Source organism: Elephantulus edwardii, unplaced genomic scaffold (genome assembly GCF_000299155.1).
Source record: "Elephantulus edwardii isolate Elephantulus edwardi_28Jun2011 unplaced genomic scaffold, EleEdw1.0 scaffold00003, whole genome shotgun sequence".
NCBI classification, from domain to species: domain Eukaryota; kingdom Metazoa; phylum Chordata; class Mammalia; order Macroscelidea; family Macroscelididae; genus Elephantulus; species Elephantulus edwardii.
The window spans coordinates 20,532,517-20,559,146 of NW_006399753.1; the positions used below are offsets into that span (position 1 = coordinate 20,532,517).

A 26,630-nucleotide genomic window follows, 5' to 3' on the forward strand; every position below is an offset into this window, starting at 1 on the left:
TGTTAGGTGGATCATAGCTGAAGCAGAGAATACCAGAGGGATGTCTATCTGTGTTTCATTGACTATGCAAAGGTGTTTGTGTGGATCACAACAAATTGTGGCTGACCTTGAGAAGAATAGAAATCCCAGAACACTTGATTGTGCTCACGTGAAACCTATACTTGGATCAGGAAGCAGAGCAAGTAAACACTGCGTGGTTCAAAATCAGAAAAGGTGTGTGCTGGAGATGCATCTTATCTCCATACCTTTTCAGTATATATATGGAACAGATCATCTGGGAGGCTGAACTTTACAAAGAGGAATGTGGCATCAGGATTGGAGGAAGATTCATCAACAACCTGCATTATGCAGATGACACAACCCTGCTTGTGAAACTGAGGAGGACCTGAGGCATTTGCTGCAAAATGTCTACAGCCTACAATATAGATTGAAGCGCAACATCAAGAAAACAAACATTCTCACCACTGGGCCAACTGGCAGCACCATGATGGATGGAGAGTAGACTGAGATTGTTAATAATTACAGCTTGCTTGGCTCCACAATCAACACACCTGGCATCAGCAGTCAGGAAATCAAAAGATGAATTGGACTGGAAAAATCTGCTGTCAGGGACCTCTCTCGAGTACTGAAGAGCAACAATGTCAATCTAGAGACTTAAGATGTGCCTGACTCAAGCCATCATCTTTGCAATTACTTGCTATGTATCAGAGTACTGGACAATGACTAAGGATTATATAAGAAGAACTGACGCCTTTAAGTTGTAGTGCTGGAGAAGAGTACTGAAGATACTATGGCCTGCTAAGAGAATAATGAGGTATGTTCTAGAGAAGGTGAAACCAAGCTGCTCCTCGAAGGCAAGGATTTTGAAGCTCCGTCTCACATGCTTTGGGTATTTTGCCAGGGGGGACCAGTCCTTGAAGAAGGACATCATGCTTGGAAGGATGGAGGGACAGCACAGGAGAAGACAACCGTGGATGAGATGGATTGACTCAGTGACTGGGGAAATGGGGTTAGGTGTGTCAGAGACAATGAGATTGGCCCAGGATAGGACAAGGTTCAGAGCTGTTGTACATAAGGTTGCTATGAGTCACAGGAGACTTGACAGAATACAACAAAAGTAGTCTTATCTGAGAGCCTATATCCAGAGTCATTTTCTCTAGAACTTATTCTTATAATTTCTGCCCTTTCTTTATTTTCATCCCACATAAATATGAATAGCTCTAACAGAGAAGTCTCTGGGGCAGAGGTACATGAAAATAGCTCTATTTATGATTCTTCCTTCCTTCCCCTCCCAATAATTTCTAAATGTGGAGCGCACCGTGGTAGGGACACTGGACAAACACAGGTTATCTCGCTGAACATAGAGGAATTAAAGTTGTCCCAATAACAAAACAAAAAAAACCAAAACAAACCCAACATTTCATTCAAGAAGATGTATTTCTATTTAATTAAATAAGCAAAGTCAAAGCTTTAAAATATATATATAAAATATTAACTTTAAAAATTAAAATATAGTGAGGCTGTATAAAATAAGTATGGAATTAAAAATACATTCGCTGAGAGTCTCAGCATCCATATAAAACACAGGTTATTTATGGAATTCTCCAGAGATTCAGCATGTGTTCACTGCATGGAGCTCAGACCTTGCTTACGGTTTCCAAACTAGGGAAGAAAGGAATAAATAAGAACTCCATCCTGATTCACAGTTACCCGTGGACAGTGGTTCTGTATTATTTCTTGCTTGTCTTTTCTAATACCCATTCAATCACCTAGGGGTAGAAAAGAAAATTACTGTGGTACATTTCTATTAAAACATAAAAAATAGAGAAATATACTGTTAAAACTCTGAAAAAGTATACTAATAGTTTTAAAGTAGAGAACAAAAATGTTTGCATTTTTCCTTTAAGAACACATTCTATTTTCCAATTTTTGAAATTACTGTTTGCTGGACTTTTATGCAGAATTTTGTTATCACTGGAAAAATGAAGAGTCTGTTCCATTTCCCTACTTTATTTGAAAATATGTTTAAAATATGTTACAAGAAGGAAATTAAACCAAATATTGAAAGCTAGTCATGGCTAATTTTGAAAAACAAATGTTTTTCCAGCTCTTTGGCTTATTTATTTGTTTTCTTTCTTAACATCATCTCAGAAATTATTTGCTAACACAGCCACCTACTAAATACTATTAAATATTCTGCCTGAAGATGTGTATTGCAATATGGAATAAAATTTTACTATGTACACAGTACCTTCGTAGCTACCCAGAAAGAAATCACCAGTCTCACTAAGTATTGTAATAAGTCACTTGCCTGTACAACATTTTTGTTTGCAGTTTTCTTCATTTCTTCAAATAGACCCCTTGAAGTTTTAAGATCCTAAATATATTACAAAAATAAATAGAGCATTTTAGAGTATGACTATTACATTGCATAGAGTACTGTTGTTAAACAGAGATTATCCTATCAATCTGTAAGCATCAGTATTACAAAATCACAGTTTTAGATTATGTATCAATGTACATAAATCTATGTAGCTCTTATCTCTTATCCTCAAGTGCACTGGCCCACTCTTAAATCTCAGTAGCTACAAATGCTTCATTCATTACTCAGGAAATGAACATATAGTTTGTATTTCTTTTCCAGAGGAAGTATCTTTTCTTCTTCCACTTTTTTCCCAGCTATTTCCACCACAAAGACAAAAATGGCATATGAAAGGATATGGAAATCTGTGACTGTCTAAATATCAGTGTTTACATTTATCAGATTTAGAGGTTTAAAGTAAAAAAAAAAGGGGGTCATTTTCCACTGCACCTCCAAGTTATGCTCCCTAGGTGGTAGACAGCCACTCTCCATTCTCTTCTCGTTGATACTTTTAAATTTCTAAATAATAGGCTCATACTCTTATTTTGTGATTTAACAGTTTTACACAGGAAGTGCTGATAGAAGTTAAAGTGGTTCAGAATTTAGAGATTTCGTTTATATACACATACTACTTTTATCATGTTCTCGGTAATAGAGGCACAATTTCTGATTAGTAAATAGGCCGTGTTTGTGGTATTTTACCAAGATAAATGTTATTCCATCCTGAACTAATTAATGTGTTACATTTATATTTCCATTTTCACCTAATTTTAGCCTAACGTAGTATCTACTTCACTCTTTTATTTGCTTCCTTTCCCATGTACGCATTTTGGGTTATTCCCAGTCCCCCACCTCTTAAATGTTGCAAGAGACTGAAATGCGAGCAAAAGTTTTTCAAACTTTTAGCAATATGGATAAACTCAGTTCTATTTCTTATTATTTGTTGTTGTTGAATATATTCTTTTTGGTGAGGCTTTAAACAAGAAGTTTACTTTCCCACTCAGCGACTGTTGTACAGAGGCACCGGTTGTTATTCACAACTCAATTGTCTCTGTGCCGGCTGTCTCTTTACTTGTTTCACCTGCGATTTTAACCAGACGTCGAACCACTCATAAGCTGTGCTTCAAGTAAGGAACGCTTCAGGATGCAAGGAGCACCCTCCGAGTTTCAGGTATTCAATACTGAGTGACTGACTGGCCCTGTCTCTCATAAATAGCTGATAATAGGTATTATCAATTAATATCTACTAAGATATTAATCAGAAAGAAGTGCAGTATGCCACAGCTTTTCACTACGTGATGGAATTACTCATAAGACATCTTATGTGCCGTCGAGTTGCTTGCGACTCATAGCGACCCTATGTACAACAGCCCTAAACCCTGCTCTATCCTGTGCCAATCGCACTGCCTCTGACACACCCATCCCGATTACCCCAGTCACTGAATCAATCCACCTCATAGAAGGTCTTCCCCTCCTGCGCTGTCCCTCTACTCTACCCAGCATGATGTCCCTCTCCAAGGACCTGTCCCTCCTTACAACATGTCCAAAGTATGTCAGACGAAGCCTCAGAATCCTTGTCTCCAAGGAGCAGCCTGGTCTAACCCTCTCCAGGATGAATCTGTTTATTTTCCTGACAGTCCAGGGTACATTCAATACTCTTCTCCAGCACCACAGCTCAAAGGCATCAATTCTCCTTCTATCCTCCCTAGTCATTGTCCAACTCTCTGATGCATAACAAATGATTGCAAAGACCATAGCCTGTATCAGATGCACCTTAGTCTCCAGAGTGACACCATTGCTCTTCAGTACCCTGGAAAGGTCCCTAACAGCAGACTTTCCCATCGCAATATGTTTTTTGATTTCCTGGCTACTGGTGCCAAGAGTGTTGACCATGGAGCCAAGCAGACTAAACATTACCTGACGTTAATGCTAACAACCTAAATCAACCAATTGGTAAGGAAAATACTGAGAATATCAGACAAAATTTAATATTCTGTGCTTTAGGACTAAAAGAAATCAAACAGAAAATATTTTGGCTTCGATTTTTCCATCTCCATTTTTTTAAAAAATTAGACTGCTAGTTATATATGCCACCAGCACTAAGAAATAGGAAACATATTATTATAGGGAACCTGATGAAACTTTCGGCATTAGCAGAGAAGACACTGTACCTTTAGATAGAACTTCGAGATTTCAAAAAGACGCTGGCTGCAGGCAGTAAAGCATTCATGGGTCTCAGTGATTCTGTGTTTCTTCAGGGTTTCAGTCACTACTTCTTTCAGGATCTGGAAAAGATCATAATGTATGACTCCTATTTCTTGGAAAAGGTACAAACAAATTAGCTCAATCCTACATATTACTGGGGAGTTCTGGTGGGCTAGTGGATAGGGTGCTGGGCTACCAGGTCAAAGGCAGCCAGTTAGAGTCCAGAAGCTGCACCCTGAGAGAGAAATGGGCAATTTCCTCCTATGTAATTTATAGTCTCTGAAAACCCACTGGAGGATTAACTAGCTATGCGTCAGTTCTGACTTGATGGTAATGAGCAGTAGTAACAGTAGTAGTAGCAGCAGCAGCAGTAGTACTAACTAGTAGTCTGCACTATACATTTATACATTTACTCAGCAGTGCTAAGGAAAGAGAAGCTCATTAAGAAGAGCTGTTTGGGAGAGAAGCTATCTGTAACATTTATAAGACCTCTCACTTGTCACACAATATTATGCATTAGCAGGAAATGACTGGGTTTTCTTAAGAGAGGAATTCAAATCAACGCTGAAATTGAAATCTGCATGTGAAAGTTAAACACAGCAGGGAATATGTAAGTGTGTATTTATTTTTATTATGAAATATTCAAATAGAAAGAGTAAAGAGACTCTGTTATGACAAATTCTCATCTATCAGCCAGCTTCAAAACCAATCCATTCATGGCCTATGTTAGTTGGAAACCCTTACCAGCTTTCCCAGTGGATTATTTTAAAGTCAATTCCATACATCATTTAACCTCATCCATAAAAGAGTTAGGCATACACTCTGAAGGAATCCAGTAAGAGAACTACATCCCACGTAGACAAAAAAGGACAGGCGGGGAGCCGATCATTACCCGGGTGTGCTTCTGGGATCGGGATTCCTTGCTTCGCTGGGACAGCTTGGATTCGGGCACACTTTTCTGACTGGGTCTGGCCTTTTCAGTGACTTTTATGGCTTCTGTGGCAGGGGCTGAGACAGAGGGGCCAGTCCTCGCTAATGGTTCCTTCACCTGCAGTCTTCTGGATGCCACCATGTGATGAGGATGGCGTTGGCTGTCATTTGCTTGGGAAAGGAGAGAATCTGAACTTTCCGATTTCACAAGCCTACTGTGGGGAAGAGAAGAAAGTACAGACCTTAGGCCACTTGGCAATGGCGTCCAATTCATGTCCTAAATATTGCAAATATATATCCATTCAGACATAAACTCAAAAGGAGTCTGTAAAACTGCACTGCAATCCCAAACAGACATGGTTCAAATTCACCAGCTGCTCCGTGGGAGAAGGATGGACAATCTCCTTCTGTCCGGTTCTCTGAAAACCCGATACAGGGTCAGCTATGGGTTGGTTCTGACTCAATGGTACACAACAATAACAACAAGAAGTGTCTTTAAAAAACGAAAAATACTATAAAGTTGTAGGCAGCTCTGGTGGCCTAGTTCTAAGCAGTTGTGTTGCCAACCCAAAGGCAGGTGGTTTGAACCCACCAGCTCCTCCACAGAAGAAAAAGGAGCAATCAGTGTCCTCCCTTGTCATTTACGGTCTACAGTCTCTGAAAACCAGCTTGGGGGGGGGGGGGCTCAGCTCTGAGTCAATTCCAAGTAGAAGCTATGTAACAACAAGTAATGAAGTCATTCCTTTAATTTTGCAGAGTAACTAAAATCTCCAAATAAGCTAACAGGGAAAGCAATAAGCAACATTACTATTTACCCTCTCTCATTTAGAATTTTTCAGATAAATCATCTACAATGCTATTGATACACTCAATACTCACGATCTTATACAAAAGTACACGTACTTACGCTTTCTTATTATTTTAACAAGAAATAATACTTGGTTTTGTCCCTACATAAACACTTGTATAAAAGAAGTAACAGTGTTAAAGCAAATATAAACAAAACTATAAAATGGGCTCTTCTTTCAATCTTTTTAAAATGTTTGCATTTGCACCTGTCAACACCAAAAGTGTTTCCTTAATGAGGCAGGGCATTATGGCCTTTATCCTGTAAATCCATGGGCCCCAGTGTACTTTCTTTTCCAAAATACCCACATCTGTTTATTAGTCACAGATCAGAAATAACGAGTACAGCTTTAAGACATAGTTTCCAAATGTTAAGGGATTTTCTTTCTTGGTTTTATGAGACATAAAAAGCGTGTTGAATTTACAAAGTCTTTGTGAACACTTTTTAGGTTTTTCCTACCAGGGTACAGGGTATGCTAATGTTTTTTAACTGTACCAAGGGGGAAAAAAAGAAAATATGGGATATGAAGGTTTCATTTTCATATATTTCATAATGTCTTACAGATTTAAAGTAATGCAGTAAGTTTTCAGCCCTGGGCTGTAAAGGTAACAGATTAAAAACACCACCACCACCAAAAAAACCCCAGTAGATCTTTATTTAGGACTGAAGGGAAAGGCAATGTTAAAAAAGGTTAATCCGCCATTGCTGGGGACGGTAATGAGCTTTATAACTCAAAATGTGTGTGAATGATTAAAAAAATGAAAATGTTCTGTAAACTTTTACAGAAATGACAATACACAAAGCTAGTTCATATTTTTTTAAAAAAATCACAAGCCCCATTTTTCTCATTAAATACTTTGCTCAATATTTTTAAGAAATGTCTTATCTTTTTATATTAATCACCGAAAAGAATTTAAGTCCTGCTATTGATAGCAAGGATTTAAATCTGAACGAGTTAAAAATATATAAATTTAGTGGAAATTTGATTACATATATAAAAACTTCTAACTTCTAATCAAGTATCTGAATGCTTTATCTATTTAGCTAAAAAAGAAAAACAAAAATAAAAACTATATAGAAAAGTTTCCACATAAATTCAAGCCTCAGGTTACAATACTTAAAGATGCCATCAATAAGATCTTAAATCACTCAGAATGCATTAAAAGAAGATGGGAGGAATATACCAAATCACTGTATAAAAAAAAAAAATTACTGTCACTGACATATTTCAGGAAATACCATATAACACCAACAGTCAGGAAATCAAAAGACGAATTGCATTGGGAAAATCTGTTGTCACAGACCTCTCCAGAGTGCTGAAGAGTAACAATGTCAGTCTAGATACAAAGGTGTGCCTAATCCAGGCCATGGTCTTCTCAATTACTTGTTATGCTTCAGAGAGTTGGACAATGACTAAGGATGACAGAAGAATAGATGCCTTCAAGTTGTGGGTCTGGGGAAGAGTCTTGAACATACCATGGACTGCCAAGAAAATAGGTCTGTCTTGGAGAAGGTGAAACCAAGTCTCTCCGTGGAGGCTAGGATTTTGAAGGTCCATCTCACTTACTTTGGGCACGTGGCCAGGAGAGACTGGTCCTTGGAGAAGGACATTATGCTCGGAAGAGTGGATGGACAATGGAGGGGAGGGAGATCCCAGACAAGATGGACTGATACAGTGGCTGGGGCAATGGGGGTTGGTATGTTGAAATTAGTGAGACTGGCTCATGACAGGGAAGGGTTCAGAGCTGCTGTACATGGGTCACTATGCATCGCAGGCGACTCAACCAAAAACATTCTATGGCAGGCCTGGAAGCAGGAGTGGCATCCACTTCCTAAACAACATGGCTACGGATATTTTATGAACTTTGATAAATGTCGACAGTTGTAGAGGGGCTACAGGCCTTTTGTTCATAGGGTCATTAGGAGTCATGCTTGACTCGAAGGCAATCAGCAACAACTATATTATCAGGAGTCAAGAGCAATGAAGGAAGAAGTCCAAGCTGTACTGAAGGTAATGGCAATTAAGGCCCCAGGAATCGATGCGACACCAACTGACAAGTCTCAAATAACTCCTGCAGCTCTGAACATACTTACTAGTCTGTGCAAAGAAATCTGAAAGACAGCTGCCTGCCCAACTGACTGGAAGAGATATATGTTCCCATTCCTAAGAAAAGTGATCCAAGTAAGCATAGAAACTATCAAACAATATCATTACTATCACATGCAAGCAAAATATTGGTAAAGATCCTTTTAAATGGCTAGAACAGTACATAGAGGACTGACAATGTTCAAGCTGGATTTAGAAGAGGCTGTAGCACCAGGGATATCACTGCTGATGTCAGACGGATCCGCCTGAAGGCACAAAGTATCAGAAGAATGTCTAATTGTGCTTTATGACTATACAAAGGAATTTATGACTGCGTGGGTCATAAATAACATAAGTTAAGGCTAACATTGAGAAGAGGGGAAATCCTAGAATACTTAATTTTGCTCACACGAAACCTACCGCCAGACTACGAGGGTGTTGTGTGAACAGTAATAGAGAACACTATATGGTTTAAAATTACCAAGGGTGTGAGTCAACGTTGTATCCATTCTCCAGACTTATTCAATCTGTATGCTGAGCAAATTATTCAGAAAGCTGGACTCTATGAGGAAGAATGTGGCATCAAGATTGGAGGAAGACTCATCAATCAATAACCTTCACTATGCAGTTAACACAACTTAGCTTGCTTAAAGTGAGGAGGACTTGAAGTACTTTCTGGAGAGTATCAGGTATAGCAACATGGATTGCATCTCAGCATCAAGAGAACTGATAGGCAACATCATGACGGAGAAATGATTGAAACTATCATCAACATCATCTTAGCTGGATCCACAATAAATATAATTGATTATCAGCAGTCAAAAGATCAGGAAAGTCTGCAGTCAGAGACCTCTCCAAAGTACTGAGGGGCAATGATGTCAGTTTGAGGACTAAGGTGTGCCTGATTCAGGCCATCATCTTTTTAATCACTTGCTATCCATTTGAGAGCAAGGCAATGAATTATGGTGACAGAAGAATTGATGCCTTTGAGCTGTGGTGCTGGAGAAGAATAGTAAATATCCCATGAACTGCCACAAGAACAAACAGGTACGTCTTGGAGAGGGTGCAGCCAGAGTGCTTCTTGTAGGCAGAGATGATTAATCTTCTTCTCATATACACTGGACATATTGCCAGGAAAGGCTATTCCTTGGAGAGGGTCATCATACTTGGTAAGGTGAAGGGTCAGTGAAAGAGGACCCTCAACCAGGTGAATGACACAGTGACTGCAGCAATGGGCTCACGTGTGTCCGAGATTGTGAGGATCACACAGGACAGGGTTCAGATCTCTTGTCCACAGGGGGTCGCTACAGGTTTTACTCCACTTGATGGCACCTAACAACAATAGAAAAGTTTCACAAAACGCGCTGACATGAAGGCTTAAATGCAGAATTTCAAAGTCAGTAAGGAATTTTTCAGTGGTGCTTCATGAAACCCCGTAAGAGGCCAAAGCAAAGAGCAAAGCAGCTGTGAGAGAAGAAAGAAGGAAGAGCTAACAAAACTCCCACCCCCAAACACCCTCTTCCATGAAGCAGCTCAGCTACTTAATCTACTCGATACCATCTCCATTGTCCCGTGGCTTAAAAACTTTACATGCCATGGTGCTAATGGGCTGCATATTAGCAATAGAAAGCAAGAAATAGTGAATGCTTTTTCCAACTCATTTCTTTTTATAACTTAGGGGGGAGAAAACCCACCTATACACAACTTCTATTTCTGTACAAACTGTGTTGTATTAAGGACAAACCGACAGAGTGGATTTAACCCACAGAGACCCTGTAGAACAGAGCGGCTTTCCAAGCCTGTAGGTGTTTGTGGAAGCTGACGGCCTTGCCGAGTAGTTTGGTGGATGGAGACATTTGGTTAGCAGGTGGACTCTTTAACCACTTTGCCACTAGCGCTCTGTTTGAAGAATCTCTCAGAACTCTTCATGCCTTGTGGAGGAACTGAGCTGTAGCTCTCGCTGGTTTTCAGAGGCTATAAATTGCACAAGAGAGGGAACATCTATGGAATGGGCATGGTTAATACCACCTGTGACTGATTAAGTAGCTGAGCTGCTCCGTGGAAGAGGGTGTTTGGGGGTGGGAGTTTTGTTAGCTCTTCCTGCTTTCTTCTCTCACAGCTGCTTTGCTCTTTGCTTTGGCCCCTTATGGGGTTTCATGAAGCACCACTGAAAAATTCCTTCCTGACTTCAAAATTCTGCATTTAAGCTTTCATATCAGCGCGTTTTGTGAATGGATCAGGCTGAACTGATGGGACAGAGAAAGAACTAAAGGGGAGAAGCCATCTGCTTCTTGCAATGCTCTGGGCAGGAAAAGGTCCAAGGAGGCACAATGGCTGTCCCTCTCTATCCCTGGAGCAGCTCTGAGGGTGGGGTCAGAGTCTCCACGGTTCCAGAGTCTGCTCCAGAGTGTGGGAATGCCAGTCCCAGGTGCTAAGGGGATGAGACTAACATCCCCTTAGCACCTGGGCTACCTGCCTGACAGGTAGAAAACGGAGTCGAATGGCACCACCCACGGAAAGGGAGCTGGAGGCAGAGTGGGAACCCAGAAACCACAGGGCCTGGCCGACACCCAGAGCTGAGGACAGAGGCATTGCTCAGATAGATGGCCTCCAAGAACACGGGACTTTTTCAAGCTGTGAGAACTAAGGGCATTTGTTCTGCTGAGTTTGGAATCTGCTTGATATCTGTTATCTCTCCTATCCCTCAACACCTCCCATTAGAGGAAACTCACCCCCTGCTTCCCGCTCTCCTATTCCATCTGAGAGCAGATACTCTGGATTCTAGATTCCAGAGGGTCACAGATGAAGAGGAATTTGATCCAGAATGGAACGCATGCAAAGTTTCACCCATATTTGATTTAGATGCTTCAGAAAAACAGATTTTGGATTTGGAGTTGATTAGAGACTTCATGCTTGAAAGGTGGAGGGTCAGAGAAAGAGAGGATCCTCAGCCAGACAGACTGACACAGTGAGCTTCGGGCTCAAGTGCCAGAGATGAGGAGGACGGCACAGGACAGGACAGGGGTCAGATCTGCTGTTCACAGGATTGCTATGGGTCATACTCAACTCGACGGCACCCAGTAACAATAAAGTCTTTCAGGGTGATGTAATGAGGAGGTAGATACATTCTTCACATCACAAGAACGTGAGGGTTAGGGCAGCCAAAGGGAACAATGATATGGTTCAATTATGTCCCCCACTAAATAAATGTTATAAATCACAACTTTGGGGTCTGTCATTATGAAACTGTTTGAGATGAGTTGTCTTTGTCATATTAATGAAGCAGGCTCAGTGCAAGGTGTGTGTAGAGTCAATTTTTTTTTATATAAATGAAAGATTAAACAGGTGAGCAGAGCAAAGGACACCAAGCACAGGGATACTGTCCAGAAGCAGAAGTTCAGAAGAGACAGGGACGTTCCTCGTTCCTCCAGAGCCAACCGAGAGGGAACCTCCTCTACAGCAGGCACCTGGGTTCACACTTCAAGCTTCCTAACACGGGAGACAAGAAATCTGTGCGTGAAAGCCCAGCCCCTCGTGGTATTTCTATCACGGCAGCACTGCGACAGCTAAGGAGAGCTCTGGCGGCACAGGCAAGCAGGGGCCTGTGCTGCTGACTCAAAGGCTGGGCCTGAGGTTCAAATCCACCAGCAGGTTGTTGAGGAAAGGAAGGGAGAGGGAGGAGGGGAAAGAGAGAGAGAGAGGAGAGGGAAAGGGAGAGGGAGAGGGAAGGGGAAAGGGAGAAGGGGGAGAGAAATAGAGAGAGAAGATAAATAACGAAATTATTTTAAAATTACGATGAAAAAGAAGTTACTCTAGAGATTAAGATGCTTTCTGTCAAGATACTACTTTTGTGCCTTTAATACACATCACCTCTTTGGGGGATAAAGGCATCTCAGCTCCTTTGGACGCCGTCTCAATCCACAGGCTTCAGCGCGTGGTTCGCTTTGTAAGGCTTCTCCGTCAGGAACACTCCCCGGCTCGGATGAAACAGCAGGAGAGGGGAGAGGGCTCAGCACTGACAAGCCTTCCCGGGTGCAGGTAGTTTGAGTTTCATAACGGATGAGGCGAGACTGAAGCTCAGAAAATTCCCCATCTCTTTCTAAGGCTTTCCGGTTATCCAAGCAATACCTAAAACGAAGGAAAGATCATTAAAATCAAAGCTTCCATGTGAGCAAAGGGTCTTGCAGATTAACAAATAGTACAACGTTCCCTTTTAAGGAAAGGTCGAGCAAGTTCTTAAGTTACTAATGACTTTGGAAGTTCAGTGGATGACCTACTTCCTGCACAAGTTCAGCTTTTTCTAGCCTGCTACACGACATGGTAAAAAAAGTTTTTAAAAAATCAAAGTACAATCTGATTCCTCTTTGACTGTGTTTCTGGGCAACAGATTAAGTTAATCCCCTGGTTTCTTTTCAAAATAATACAGTTGCTATTTTAATACTTTTTAAAACGCTACCAGCCTCTGATTTTTCAGCATGGCTGACATATAACCACTATAAAGTGCTGACTTATACTAGAAAAAAAAACAAGTTTATTCCAATACAAAGATTAAAGGGGTAAAGCACCATTCTAAATGGGCTCAGCGAACACAGCTCAGAACGTGGTGGAGGTTTTCTTTGAAATCCACTTTCTACCTTATTGATTGACAGATCTTCCTTCAAACGCTTCAGCCTGGGGTGCATCTAGGTTCTGGCTAAATCTGACTCAAAGCATTAATCAGATACTTGCTCACTCTATGCTTCTGAACTCACATTCCGTGCTGTTAGGAAAACAAATAAGCATATCAAGAAAATGGCCTGTTTGACCTTGGAAAGCTCTTAACTTTCCTGTCTACCCCTGCATGTTCACAGACGCATAAGTGCTTTGTAAAGTGATGGTCTGTGTTGTGTAGTCAATCCTGACTGATAATGACCTATAAAACAGCAGAACTGCCCGGCAGGCTGAAATCGAAGAGGACTTGAAGCTCAGACTGATGAGGACCAAAGCCTATAGCTGTCTTAGATTATACTTCAACACAAAGAAAACAGAAATTCTTAAAAAGAAGAGGAAAATGGGAACTCTCTTCTTGTGTGATTTACAGCTTTTGATGTGCAACGGAGGGTCACGTATGAGTTGATTGCGACTTGACAGCAATCATCAACTGAATGTAGCCAATAAGCAAGAGACATGATGATAACAGAATAAAATAGTCATGATAACAGAATAAAAGTCATGATAACAGAATAAAAGAGTCATGATAACAGAATAAAACAGGAAGCTGTCAAGGGTTTCATTTCATTTGGATCCAAAACACATATGAAAGTAGCAGTAGAGAAACCTAACACTTTATTTACCAAAATAGGCAAGTGCCTTCTTCTAAGAGTTCAACAACAATGATGTCACTTTTAGGACTAAGGTGCACCTGACTCCAGCCATGGTATTTTCAACTGTCTCATGCAACAATGGGCCCAGAGGTACTGGACTCAATGACCCAATTGGGTCACTGAACCCAGTGACTTAGATTGAGGATAATAAGGATGGCGAATGATAGGACAGAGTTCAAACCTTCCATTTACAGGGTTGCTATGAGTTGTTCTTGACTCAATGGCATTTATCAACAACAAAAACATTTTTTTCATATGAAAGCTGGACAAAGAATAAGGAAGAATGAAGATGAATGTATGCCTTTGACTTAGGATGGCACCAAAGAATATTGAATACCATGATCTGTTAGAAGAACAAACAAATCTTGTGGACGAAGTGAAGCCACAGTGCTCGTGAGCAGGACGGAGAGACACAGATGTCATCAAGGAGGTTCTAGTCCCTGGAGAAGGTTATGATGTTTGAAAAGCAGAAGTTCAGGATAAAGAAAAAAAAAAAAAAAGGAAAACTCTCAATAAGAACCTGGTGGCCGCAGCAGTGTGGTTCTGGGACAGCACAGGACTAGCACTGTTTTCTTTCTGTGGTGCACAGAGTGGGTATGAGTTGGCACTAAATTGTTGACACTTAACAACAACTCTTAGGTAAAGTGCAAGGAGCTTTCCAGGTCATCTTCCTGAATGTTCAACTCACGACTGAACACTGGAACCAGCTGAAAAGCTTCTCTCTCCCCCTCCCCCCCCCCACACAGACACACACACACACACACACACGTGTCTGGCCTACATGCCTAGACATTCTGATTTCATCTATCTGGGATATGACTTAGCCATGTGGAAACCTACTTCAACACTTTCATATGCTGCCTGTGATCTTATATTGAGCACCGAGATTTTCTGAACTAACCAGCAGTATAATTTAACAGATGAGGAACGTGAGCTTCTGAGTAAAAATGTGAACCAGTGGCTGAAGAGTGACTTTCATTTACATCTCGCCATTTTCCAACAGGCCTTTTCACTAGTCTGCCACTTAATAGTAACTTCTTTCATTCATTTAATTTCTTTAAAATCTAAAAATTATTGGTGAGTTCTCTGTATATCCTAGGCAGCTGACAGAATTAAGAATTATAAATTTAGAATTAGGAGTCATCAATTTTAACCAGAGGCGCTGTAATGCCTCATTAACCTATAGGAATTTTTCAGAGATAAGCAATAGCTTTCAATTCTAAAACGCACATGTTTCTTATTCTAAAATTTTAATTCTAAGATATTTTTTCTTCAAGTTTTAATGTCTTTTGAGCAGTTATTCATAATGTCATCCTTTTAACCAAATAATATGCACTGTGTGTGCTGACTTTAATTGCTTTATCTTTAAAGTGATTATTCAAAATTTGCCATTGAAACAAAATGTTCATTTATAAATAAGAAAGAAATGGAAACAGAGTAGCAGAGGACACATCTGACACTAGTGAACAGCAATGAATGACTGTAATTCCATATTTTCATGCAAAATAACTCAATGCTTTACAAGAACAAAGAAGAAGAAAAAGAAACAGCCAGATGAAGCTACTTTTGTTTATAACTGAGAAACAGGCAAAAATACTGCCAATAATAAACAGCTCCAAACAAAAAAACCACACACCCCCACACACACCCACACACTGCCTATGCCAACAAGGAATGCCCATGAAGACAGGACACATTGTCAGGTATTTTAGAAAGATGAAACACATTTCAGTGCAAACACACCAATGCTGGTGTGACCAACTGATTGCCATACTTTAATGACAGCAAAGTTTAATCTGCCCTTTTAAAAAGCAGTGCATCTTATAAACAATTTTATACTCCAGGATAGGGAAGATAAAAGGAAAGGGGAAGGAATCAGACATATTCTCTTTGCCTTAAGAAATACTGATTTCCATACTGGCAAAGTTTATCTATTTTGCCCTAAGCAACATGGCAAGAGAGAACTGTCTTTGTAGTTTGATGTTTATTTTTCAAATGTCCTTTGAATTTTGTTTCTTCTTTATAATTTGTGTTTGACATAAACAGGCTCTCACACTATATACTCAAATTTTCCTGAAAACATGATTCTGTGTTTACTCGGTTTACCTCCAACAGCTAGTAGATTGCCAAGTCTTAGAGCTGCTGGGTGAATTCGAACCCCCCAAGCATTGAACTGTAGCACCACTGCAGTTTCTTGGCTGGATAGAGAGATAAATAAGTGGGTGGCCAGATAGAGCAAGTATAAGAAATGCTAATGGTCACATCTGGGTAGTAAATGTACAGAGGTTGCCCAGAAAATTCTTTCAAAATTTCTGTGTTTGAAATCTTTCATAATAAAATACTGGAAAGAAAATTTAGTGCAACCATACAAAATCAGGTTTTGATATGAGGAAACGCTCACAGAATCGTGTTTTAAAATTTGACTTATAAAACTAGATAGCCTGTACCAATCAGATCCGATTTGACGGTACACACACACACACACACACACAAAATAATAATTTAAAAAAACCAAACTAGATAGCAGCTCTAGGACTTGGCAATCTGCTCATGTGAGTAGTAGACCCTGGAACACTCAGTGGAACAGTTCTACTCTGTCATCCTGGGTCACACTAAGAAAGAGGGAAAAGCTGACCTGCAGGCACTTATCCGTACGATAATTCTTCTCTGTTTCTGACACGTTCCCTTGCCCACTGCAGATGTCATTCATGTACATTTTCATGTGAAGAGTCATGGTAACAAAGACTCTTGACCTTTATTTATTTATTTTTTTTTATGTCCACCCATGCTTATTGCTGCGTTAATTCACAATAGCAAAGATATGGAAGCAACCCAAGCGCTATCCACAAATGATGGATAGAAAAACTAGCATACTTCCACACAATGGAATATTAAATGGCACTGAACAACAATAAACTCCTAAAAAATGACACAACAGGGAAGACATTATGCTGAGTGAAATATCTCAGTTAAAAAAGGACAAATACTGCATGACACCATTGTTATAAAATAGGACTGACATGGGGTGCTGTGGGGAGAACAGGAAAAGAGTGGATAGATAATAAATACTGCATTGGAACAGATGAGGGGCAGAAATATATGAGTTTGAAAGTCATATATGATCAGTCATTGTATGTATGACCACAATTTGGAACCAGAGGAGCACTGCAAAGTGGACTGGGGGAAGGGCATCTTCACCTTGTATTAACTAAAAGGAGAGGAGTTCTAATGACCAGATGCCCTGCAGGAGGACAGCTGGGCTTCGGTAACGATAACACACAGCCCTGGAAACCCAACGGAGGAATTCTACAGTCTCAGAGGGCTGATGAGTCACAGTCAACCTAAGGACATCTTCCCAATTATGTCATCATGTATATCCTGTATTGGATTTCAATATTTGTTTTCTAGCTGATGAGAAATTAGCAACAATGAAATGCTTACTACTGACACTTGCACCGCTCAATCCACATGACCCCACGCCCACACCAGCCCTTTCCCACTTATTCTCTGCCCCAACTCCAGAAGCAATCACTATTCTGATGTTTCCCCACCACCATCAATTGGCTTTTTCCATTTTAGAAAAAGATAAAAATGGAATCATCCTGCAATGTGAGCTCTTTTATATCTGGCTTCTTTCACACAAGATAATGGGGGTTTTTTTTGCATTTATCCATATTGCTGCTTCCTTCTTTTGCAATGAGGAGGATTGCTCTATCTAAATACACCCCAGTTCTTTTTTCCTACTGATGTCATTTTTTGTCTTTTTCCTTTTTTGGGGTTTTTTTTTTTTTTGGTCATTTGGGGTTATTATGAATAAAGCCACTTGTATAAGTACATTTTGGACATAGGAGTTCATTTCTTTGGGGAAAATACCAGCTCTACTTAGGGCACAGGGTACAAGTTCATTAAGTTTTAGTTTGTTTTTTCCTAACCTTAAATTTTTTATTCAAAATCTGGGAATTGTGTTAAGATAAAATTTTCACTTCAAAATTTCACATGTAAAGAATGCAGAGATAGCAAGCTTAGAACTGTTAGCAAGTTACACAACACATTAAAACGACATCATCCATTTGCTTTAAGAAACAAAAGCACAAAAAACTCTAAAATAAGATTGTCAGCAAAACTGATAAATGTTGGTAGATGCTAGACATGAGAAGCAGAAGGTAGATTTTAAACTAGTATAGGCTAGAAGACAGAAGAATCATCTGTGGTATTGGCTATTTTCTGACATTTCCCTCAAAACTGTGACGTTCATTAAGTTTTATAAGAAATTAACACATCCTTTGTTGTTTTTTTTTTGTTTGTTTTTTTTTAATGCGTGTACCGTCAAATTGGATCTGACTGGTACAGGAGGCGACTGTTCCTCCTTCTTTAGCAGAGCATCTGGTGGATTTGAACCGTGCACTTCTGGGATTGCAGTGCAGTTTCCTGCCACTAGGCCACCAGAGCTCGCCAAGAAATTAACACATCCTTTGTAAACTCCAGCAATAATGCTTGAGAATTCTGTCTGTTCTACACATTTGCCAATATTTAGTGTTACAAATCTTCTTGGAATTTAGCCACTATGACAGCTACAAAAATTTTTATTTTAAAGGCCTGTTAAAATTCATCTTATATGTGTGTTAAAGTTTACTTTGCCAACAACAAAATTTGTCAAACCAAGCTTCAATGGTGGACTTCTAGACTGTCTCCAATAACTTTACTTTAAATGGTATTGTGCCATTATCCCTGTGTAATCCCCTTGCAGGTATCCTTATTTCAATTTATCAACTAAAACATAGAGGACTATAGTTTTTAAAAAGGCAGCAACAGTGGGTATCTTTTTCTCGTGACTGATTTTTAATGAGGAGATTCATTCTAATGCCAGAAAATAAAGAAACTGAATGTTGACTCCAGTACCAGACTTTTAGTAAAACATTCTTTTTAAAGAGCCGTATTGTATTAAAAGAAGATGGAAGGAATATACTGAGTCACTGTATCGAAAAGAATAGGAAGACACAGAAGAATTTCATGAAACAACATATGAGCAAGAGCCTATGGCGATGAAAGAAGAAGTTCAGGCTGCTTTGAAGGACATGGCAAAAAATAAGGCTCCAGGAATAGATGGTATACCAATTGAAATATTTCAGTTAACAGATGCTGCCCTGGAAGTGCTCACCAAGTTGTGCCAAGAAATCTGGAGAATGACCACTTGGCCAACTGACTGGAAGAGATCGATATTTGTTCCTATCCCAAAGAAAGGCGACCCAACCGAATGTGAAAACTACAGAACAATTTCACTGATTTCATATGCAAGCAAGATTTTACTGAAGATTATCCAAAAATGACTGGAATAGCACATCAACAGAGAACTACCAGAAGTCCAGGCTGGTTTCAGAAGGGGTCGTGGTACTAGAGATATTGTGGCTGATGTTAGATGGATCTTGGCTGAAAGCAGGGACTACCAGAGGAATGTCTGTGTTTCATTGACTATGCAAAGGCATTTGACTGTGTAGATCATAACAAACTGTGGCTGACTCTGAGAAGAATGGGAATCCCAGAACACTTGATCGTTCTAATGCAGAACTTATACTTGGACCAGGAGGCAGTCGTAAGAACAGAGCAAGGGAACAATGCATGGTTCAAAATTGGGAAGGGCGTATGCCAGGGATGCATCCTATCTCCATACCTTTTCAACCTATATGCAGAACAGATTATCCAGAAGGCTGGGCTCTATGAGGAGAAATGTGGGGTCAAGATTGGTGGACAATTTATCAACAATCTGCGTTATGCGGATGACACAACCCTGCTTGCTGAAACTGAGGAGGACCTGAAGCGCCTGCTGCAGAGTGTCAAGGACTGCAGCCTACAATATGGATTGAGGCTCAAGGTCAAGAAGACAAAGATTCTCACCACTGGACCAACTGACAGCATCAGGATGGATGGTGAAGAGATTGACATTCTACACAGCTTTAGTTTGCTTGGCTCCACAGTCAACAGTCTTGGCACCAGCAGCCAGGAAATTAAAAGGTGCATTGCCATGGGAAAGTCTGCTGTTAGGGACCTCTCCAAAGTGCTGAAGAGCAGTGGTGTCTTTCTGGAGACTAAGGTGCGTCTGATACAGGCCATGGTCTTCGCAATCACCTGTTATGCATCAGAGAGTTGGACAATGACCAAGGAGGATAGAAGGAGAATTGATGCCTTTGAGCTGTGGTGCTGGAGAAGAGTATTGAGAATACCATGGACTGCTAGGAAAACAAAGAGATTTGTCCTGGAGAGGGTTAAACTGGGTGGCTCCATGGAGGCAAGGATTCTGAGGCTCCGTCTAACTTACTTTGCACATGTTGTGAGGAGACACCGGTCCTTAGAGAGGGACATCATGCTTGGGAGGGTGGAGGGATGGCGCAGGAGAGGAAGGCCCTCTATGAGGTGGATTGATTCAGTGACTGGGATAATTGGGATGGGAGTGTCAGAGACAGTGCGATTGGCACAGGACAGAGCGGAGTTTAGGGCTGTTGTACATAGGGTCGCTATGAGTCGCAGGCGACTCGACGGCACATAACAACAACAACAACATTGTATTTAAACATGGCAAGAAATCTAAACAGTGCCCACATGACTCAAATGTCCTGTTATTCCTGTCCTAACAGTCACCTAATGTGTCTACACTAGAACCTCTCACGGGAGTCCACCCATGTCCTCGTTGCTTTCCCCCAAAACCTAGTTGGTTTCAAGTTCCCATTTGTTCTTTGTCTAATTCTTCCTATTTTGACTCTCCTGTATCTTAGTACCTCAACATATCTGGTTTTAAATATTTTTATTTAACTAATCCAGTCATGATGTGAGTTCATTCAATAACAGAGTCCAAGCTTAAAAAACAAAACAACAACCCAGCATCAAAGATATTTTTAACATCTCAGAAATAGAAATAGAAATCTCTCTCCCTGCCATGCCATGGAGACAATGACGCTCATGACTTCAGGATCTGGTCTCCTTGTAGGGCAGTCTAAAGGAATCAGGGTGGTGCAACGGTTAATACTTGACTGCTTATCTACAGATGGGCTGTTCAAACTCTCCAGTCAGGCTAGGGAGAATGATAGGGTAGTCTGCTTTCATAAAGATTTACAGCCTTGGAAAATCTTTCAGATCTGCCCTGCAGGGTTGATACAAGTCAGAAATTATTAACATCAAAGAGGAGAGTGCATCTTTTACTCAAAACTAACAATGAGGCGAGCTCTGGTGGCCTACGCGGTTCGAATCCACCAGATGCTCTGCTGGAGAAGGAGGAAAAATCTCCTCCTGTACTAGTCAGATCTGATTTGACGGTACACACACACAAAAGAATAAAATAAAAAAAACAACTAACAATGTAATTTCCTCTTCCTAAATTCAACACCTGAGTCCTGTTCTTCTGCCCTTTTCTGCCAAGTAAACACCTACTCATTCATTCAAACGCAGTTTATATGTTCTTTCTGAAATACTGTCAAATTGGACCTGGCATTTATTTGCTCTACTCACTGGATTCCCCAAACATTGTTATATAGGCACATTATAGCACTGCTTATATTCTACTAAACTCATGTGACTCTTTCTGTCCAAGTAGAGCACATGCTTTTGAAGGGCAGAAATACTTGACTGACTGTCCTTTCTATCTTTAGCTCTTAATACGAGTATCAGGATAGCAGATAAAATCTGCAAATATTCAAAAGGAATATATGATTAGACATTGTATGTACAACAACAGCTCAGAATTACAAGGCTGGGGATGGCGGTAATTGAGCAACAACAAATGAATATTAAAAAAAGTAAACTTGGGAGGGAGAGGTGGTAAAAAGTACAACAACGAATAAATGAAAAATCTAACTTTTCTGTAAACTTTTGTTAAAGTCACAAATAAAAAAGTTTATTTAAAAAAATCTATGCAAATGATTACTGTTACAAGCCAGCCAAACCAGAATTGTTCAGGAGTTTCTTAAAAAAGAATGTAAAAATCAATCCACTCCTATTTTCAGTTACACAAATTAATATACAAAAGACTGCTTTACTTTACAATATTAAACATAAAATGAAACCGCTGGTGACTTAAAATGTATTGTAAACTACATCATCTTCATTCACTTTCTTGTCTTTCTGAAAATGAAAATAGCTGATGTGTACCTAATCTCAGAAATTGCCAATACCCTTAAGTAGAAGATAAGCCTTGAAATGCTTTTCCTTAACCAGTCCAATGAAACAATAAAAATATATGCATAATAAACATGCTACAAAGAAAATGCCAAGTTTAGTTAAATTAGTTACTCGACTATTACAATGCCATTTTAGTGAGCATAAACATTAATAGGACCTCTACTGTAAACATGTACTTATAACATAAGGAAAAATTATTTAAACAAAGATCAAAAGAGAATCTTTTGTCCAGGTATAAGGCTCAGAAGGCCGCTGGGACAGGAGGGGGAAGAGGAAACAAGAAACACTGGGAGAAAAATGTGTCAGAGTGCGGCCGGGTCCAGTGTACGGAGAGTGATCACCACCACGAACAAAGCAGGATCGGTTACTGAATGGAAAACTAGTCCACTCTGTAAACTTTCACTCAAAACTTTTTCTAAATGTTGGAAAATTATTTTTATTAAAATACGTACGAATAATCTCAAATTCAAAGACTCAACCTCATCAAATTGATTCTGATTCACAGTGATCCTCCTTCAGGTATCTGATGGTGTAAACATTAATGGGAGAACATGGTGTATCTTTCTCCCACTATCAAGCCACCAGCGGATTCGAACTTACAAGCATTCAGTCTTTTGGTTAGTAGTAAAACATACTGCACACTCTGCCACCGAGTTGGAACTGACCCATAAGCTGGTTTTTAGAGGCAGTTAATCACACAAACTGCTCATTCTTCTCCCGTGGAGAAGCTTGGTGGATTCGAACAGCGTGCCTTTGAGATTGCAGTGCAACTTCTTGCCAGTAGGCCACCATAGTGACTTAGTAAGTAATAAGAAGATATTTTTTAAAATGACTTGATCTTCCACTACTTTTTGGTGGGTTTTGTTGTGTTTTTTCCACCTCATAAAAGGTATTATTTGTATATGCATCACTGTTTTTTGAGGGTGCAGACATATTTTCTTGTTCCAAGTCTCAGCTCACTATTCTATTATAGTCACCCTTCACCAGCCACTGAGAGAAGCAACGTGAAAAACACACTGAAGAGACACAGTATAAACTTACTCAAGTCCATGATAGTGACACACTGAGGCCTTTTCAAAGGGTAAGACTCGAAGTTTCCGGGGACTGAGTTCTGGCGTCAGAATAAAAGTTTTTTCCCTGAAACACAAAGGAGCAATTTGTATTTCAGTTTTATTTAGTACCAAAGAGAGAAATTAAAAAAAAAAAATAAAATGTCAAAAAAACCAAAACGGAATCCTGCAAATGGATCTTGTATGAGATAAATGTTACATCACCTCAGAAAGCCAAAGACTGGCAGGAAACAGATTTGAGGCTGAGGCTTTCGGTTATTTATTATTTTTCACGTTTCACGTCTTTGAAGTTATAATATTAGTTATTTCCCCAAATAAGTTTGAGAAATGGTTAAATCTGTAATAGAACTTACTTGGAATGAAAATCCCAGAAGCAGCACTTTTCCTGCCAGATCTCTGTGCCCTTGGTGGAGGGAGCTAATTCTTACGCATTTAGTTATTTGTTTTATTTATTTTTGGCAGGGGACTAATGAAATTGTAACACTTAATCCACTCTATGAGGAGGAATGTGGCATCAGGATTGGAGGAAGACTCCTCAATAACCTTCACTATGTAGTTGGCACAACCTTGCTTATTGAAAGCGAAGAGTACTTGAAGTAGGAGTTCTAAGAAGACAGCCTTCTATATGAAGTGTATCTCAACACCAAGAAAACAAAAGTCCTCATCACTGGACCAATAGACAACATCAAGATGGAGAAAAGATGCAAACCGTCAACTTCATCTTACTTGGATCCATAATCAGTACACTTGCTACCAGCAGTTAGGAGATCAGGAGACATTTTGCACTGAGAAAGTCTGCAGTCAGGGGCCTTGCCAAACTATTGAGGAGCAATGATGTTAGTCTGAGGACTAAGGTGTGCCTTATTCAGGCCATACCTTTTTGCAATCTGAGAGCTGGACAATGAAAAAAGATGACAGGAAAAAAAAATTAATGCCTTTGAGTTGTAGTGTTGGAGAAGAGTACTGGCTATCCCATGGACTGCCAAAGAATGAACAGGTATGCCTTAGAGAAGGTGTAGCCAGAGTGCTTCTTAGGGACAAGGATGGCAAAGTTTCACTTCACATACTTTGGGCATGTTGCCAGGAAAGGCTATTCCTTGGGGAAGGACATCGTGCTTGGAAAGTTGGAGGAATGGCAAAAGAGAGGAAGGCGTTCAACCAAGTGGATTGACACAGCAACTGCGGAGTTTAGATCGGTTGTTCATAAAGCTGAGTCATACTCGACCCAATGGCACCTAACAGAAACAACTCTAAAATGTGATAAAACTCACTCAATTCCATGTAGTTTTCCTGAAATGTTCTTAAGCATTGTTCTTGCCGTTCTATCCTGTGCCATCCTCACACTTCCTGACACACAAGAGCCCACTGCAGCTGTCACTGTGTCAATCCACTTTGTTGAGGGTCTTCCTCTCTTTCGCCAACCTGCCACCCTTCCCAACATCATGTCCTTCTCCAAGGAAGAGCCCCTTCTAGCAACATGCCCAAAGTAAGTAAAGAGAGGCCTCATCATTCTTGCCTCCAGAGAGCACTCTGGCTGTACCCTCTCCCAGACATACTTGATCTTTTGGGCATCCACAGATGTTGAGCTCTCTTCTCCAACACCACAGCTCAAAGGCTTCTTCTGTCACCCTTATTTATTGCCCAGCTCTCAGATAAATAGCAACTGATTGGACTATGGCGTGAATCACATGTACCTTAGTCCTCAACCTGAAATCATTACTCTTCAATAATTTGGAGAGGTCCCTAACTGCAGATTTCCCCAGGGCAGAGCACCTCCTTATTTCCAGTATAAATATCAGATGTATAAACTCCCTGACCTCAAGCTGATTGTGACTCACAGGGAGCCATCTAGACGGAGGAGAACTACTCCACAGGGTGTCTAGACTATAAATCTTCACAGAACGGAGCGCCTGTCTTTCTCTCAGAGAGGCTGGTGAGTTCAAACTGCCTTCACGTTCGTCCTGGACCACAACACCAGGCTCCTGTACTAGAGGTATAAACTGAAGAATGCACTGCAACAAATCCATTTCAACTCAGACGCGCCCTGTAAGACAGAACTGCCCACCGGCTTTCCAAGGGTGTGAATCTGGATGGAAACAGACTGCCCCGTCCTGTGCCCACAGAGCAGGTGGTAGCTTGAGCTGCCAACCTGCTGATTAGCAGCCAAAAGCATTTACCCACACCACCACTATGGCTCTCACTAAAACTCGAAGCCACAGAATCAAACGTTGACCCACAGGTGCCCTGCAAGACAGAGCACAACTGTCCCAAAGTGCTTCCAAGGCTGTAAATCTTTACAAGAGGAGATGACTTCATCTTTTTTTAACACAGCAGCTGGTGTGTTCAAACCACTGACCTTTCCGTTTGCAGCCAAATCCTTTAACCACCATGTCACCACTCCTTGAGATACAGAGAACTGCTAATTTCAGTTCTTCTCATGCTGCAGCAGGTTTCCAACCAGCAGATAGATACAGCAGCATGGATACATCAGATAGGAGCTTATAAGAAACACTTCTGCTTAATTTCTCCTGCTACCTGACCTGCAGGAGTGTAACAAAATCTTAGTAGAAGCAGGTCAGTTCATTTAGATAAAGCTGTCTAGGTTAGTCTGATAGATGCCTGCCTTCTCTGCTTCAGGTGGAAATCAATGGCCAGTGCAAAAGACTGCAGAACTAAAGCTCAGAATAGGTTAGGAGGAAATGGAAGAATTACAAAATAAGCAGTTTTAACACAGATAATAGTAGAATAGAAGCCTGAAATCAGAAGACACAGAAACCATTTACAGACTTGCAAGAATAGAAGAGTACTAAGAATAAATTTGCTATCACATTTTCCTCTAAAGCCTTACTGTATGAAAAGCTTCCCATTTGCCACTGAATATTATTTAGCATGCTATGAGAAGAACTTGAAATGATGGCATTAAAATGTAAGAGATAAGCTAATTAATGAATCCTGGAAAACAGAATTTCTATTCTAACGTACCCACTTAAGGTATTCCACTAAGAGGGACACTGATAAATTACAATGACCCAAGAATTGAGATAACTAATTATTAAAGAGACTAAATCTGTAATACAGAACTCTTGGAGAATCTTCAATCTCTCGTGGCAATTTTATTTCTTTTTCTTTTAACTCGATATATCCTTTGATCATTCTAAAATAAACAGTTTAGTAAATCAGGAGTTTTTTGGCATATACATATAAACTTTAATGTATATTATTCTGGACACATCTCTCTTTACACAGGAAAACCTTCAACACATTCTTAGGTACTTGGGTCACCATGTTCGACAAGAATCACTGGAGTTTCCAGACTGTACAGATTAGGAAGCAAGCTGGCCATTCACTTCTGAAATAAGGAGTCCTTGAAAACTCTATGAATCGCAACAAAACATTGTCCACTATGGTGCCGGAAGACTAAGTTCTCAAGTTGGAAGCTATTCAAATTAGGAGGAAGATCCCCAAACTGATGGACTGACAGTGGCTGCCACAGAGGATGGTGCACAACTAGGCAACTCTGGCTGAAGCCGACTCCACAGTACTTCACTTAAACGAGCCTAACAGGAACTTGAACTCATGGCCATGAAGTTCATCCTCCAAC

General features: G+C 40.3%; 1 protein-coding gene across 1 annotated transcript in view; it reads right to left on the bottom strand.

Annotated features, from left to right (window-relative positions):
• Positions 1–1,730: 1,730 nt before the first annotated feature.
• The window catches only part of MTBP (Mdm2, transformed 3T3 cell double minute 2, p53 binding protein (mouse) binding protein, 104kDa), a 91,553-nt gene continuing 66,653 nt past the window's right edge, over positions 1,731–26,630 (bottom strand). Inside the window, exons 17-22 of the mRNA XM_006879318.1 lie at positions 23,001–23,096; positions 12,301–12,558; positions 5,460–5,709; positions 4,534–4,647; positions 2,312–2,377; positions 1,731–1,769 (exon numbers count right to left, since the gene is read on the bottom strand). Coding sequence (XP_006879380.1) covers positions 1,731–1,769; positions 2,312–2,377; positions 4,534–4,647; positions 5,460–5,709; positions 12,301–12,558; positions 23,001–23,096 — 823 coding nt within the window. The remainder of the gene's footprint in view (positions 1,770–2,311; positions 2,378–4,533; positions 4,648–5,459; positions 5,710–12,300; positions 12,559–23,000; positions 23,097–26,630) is intronic.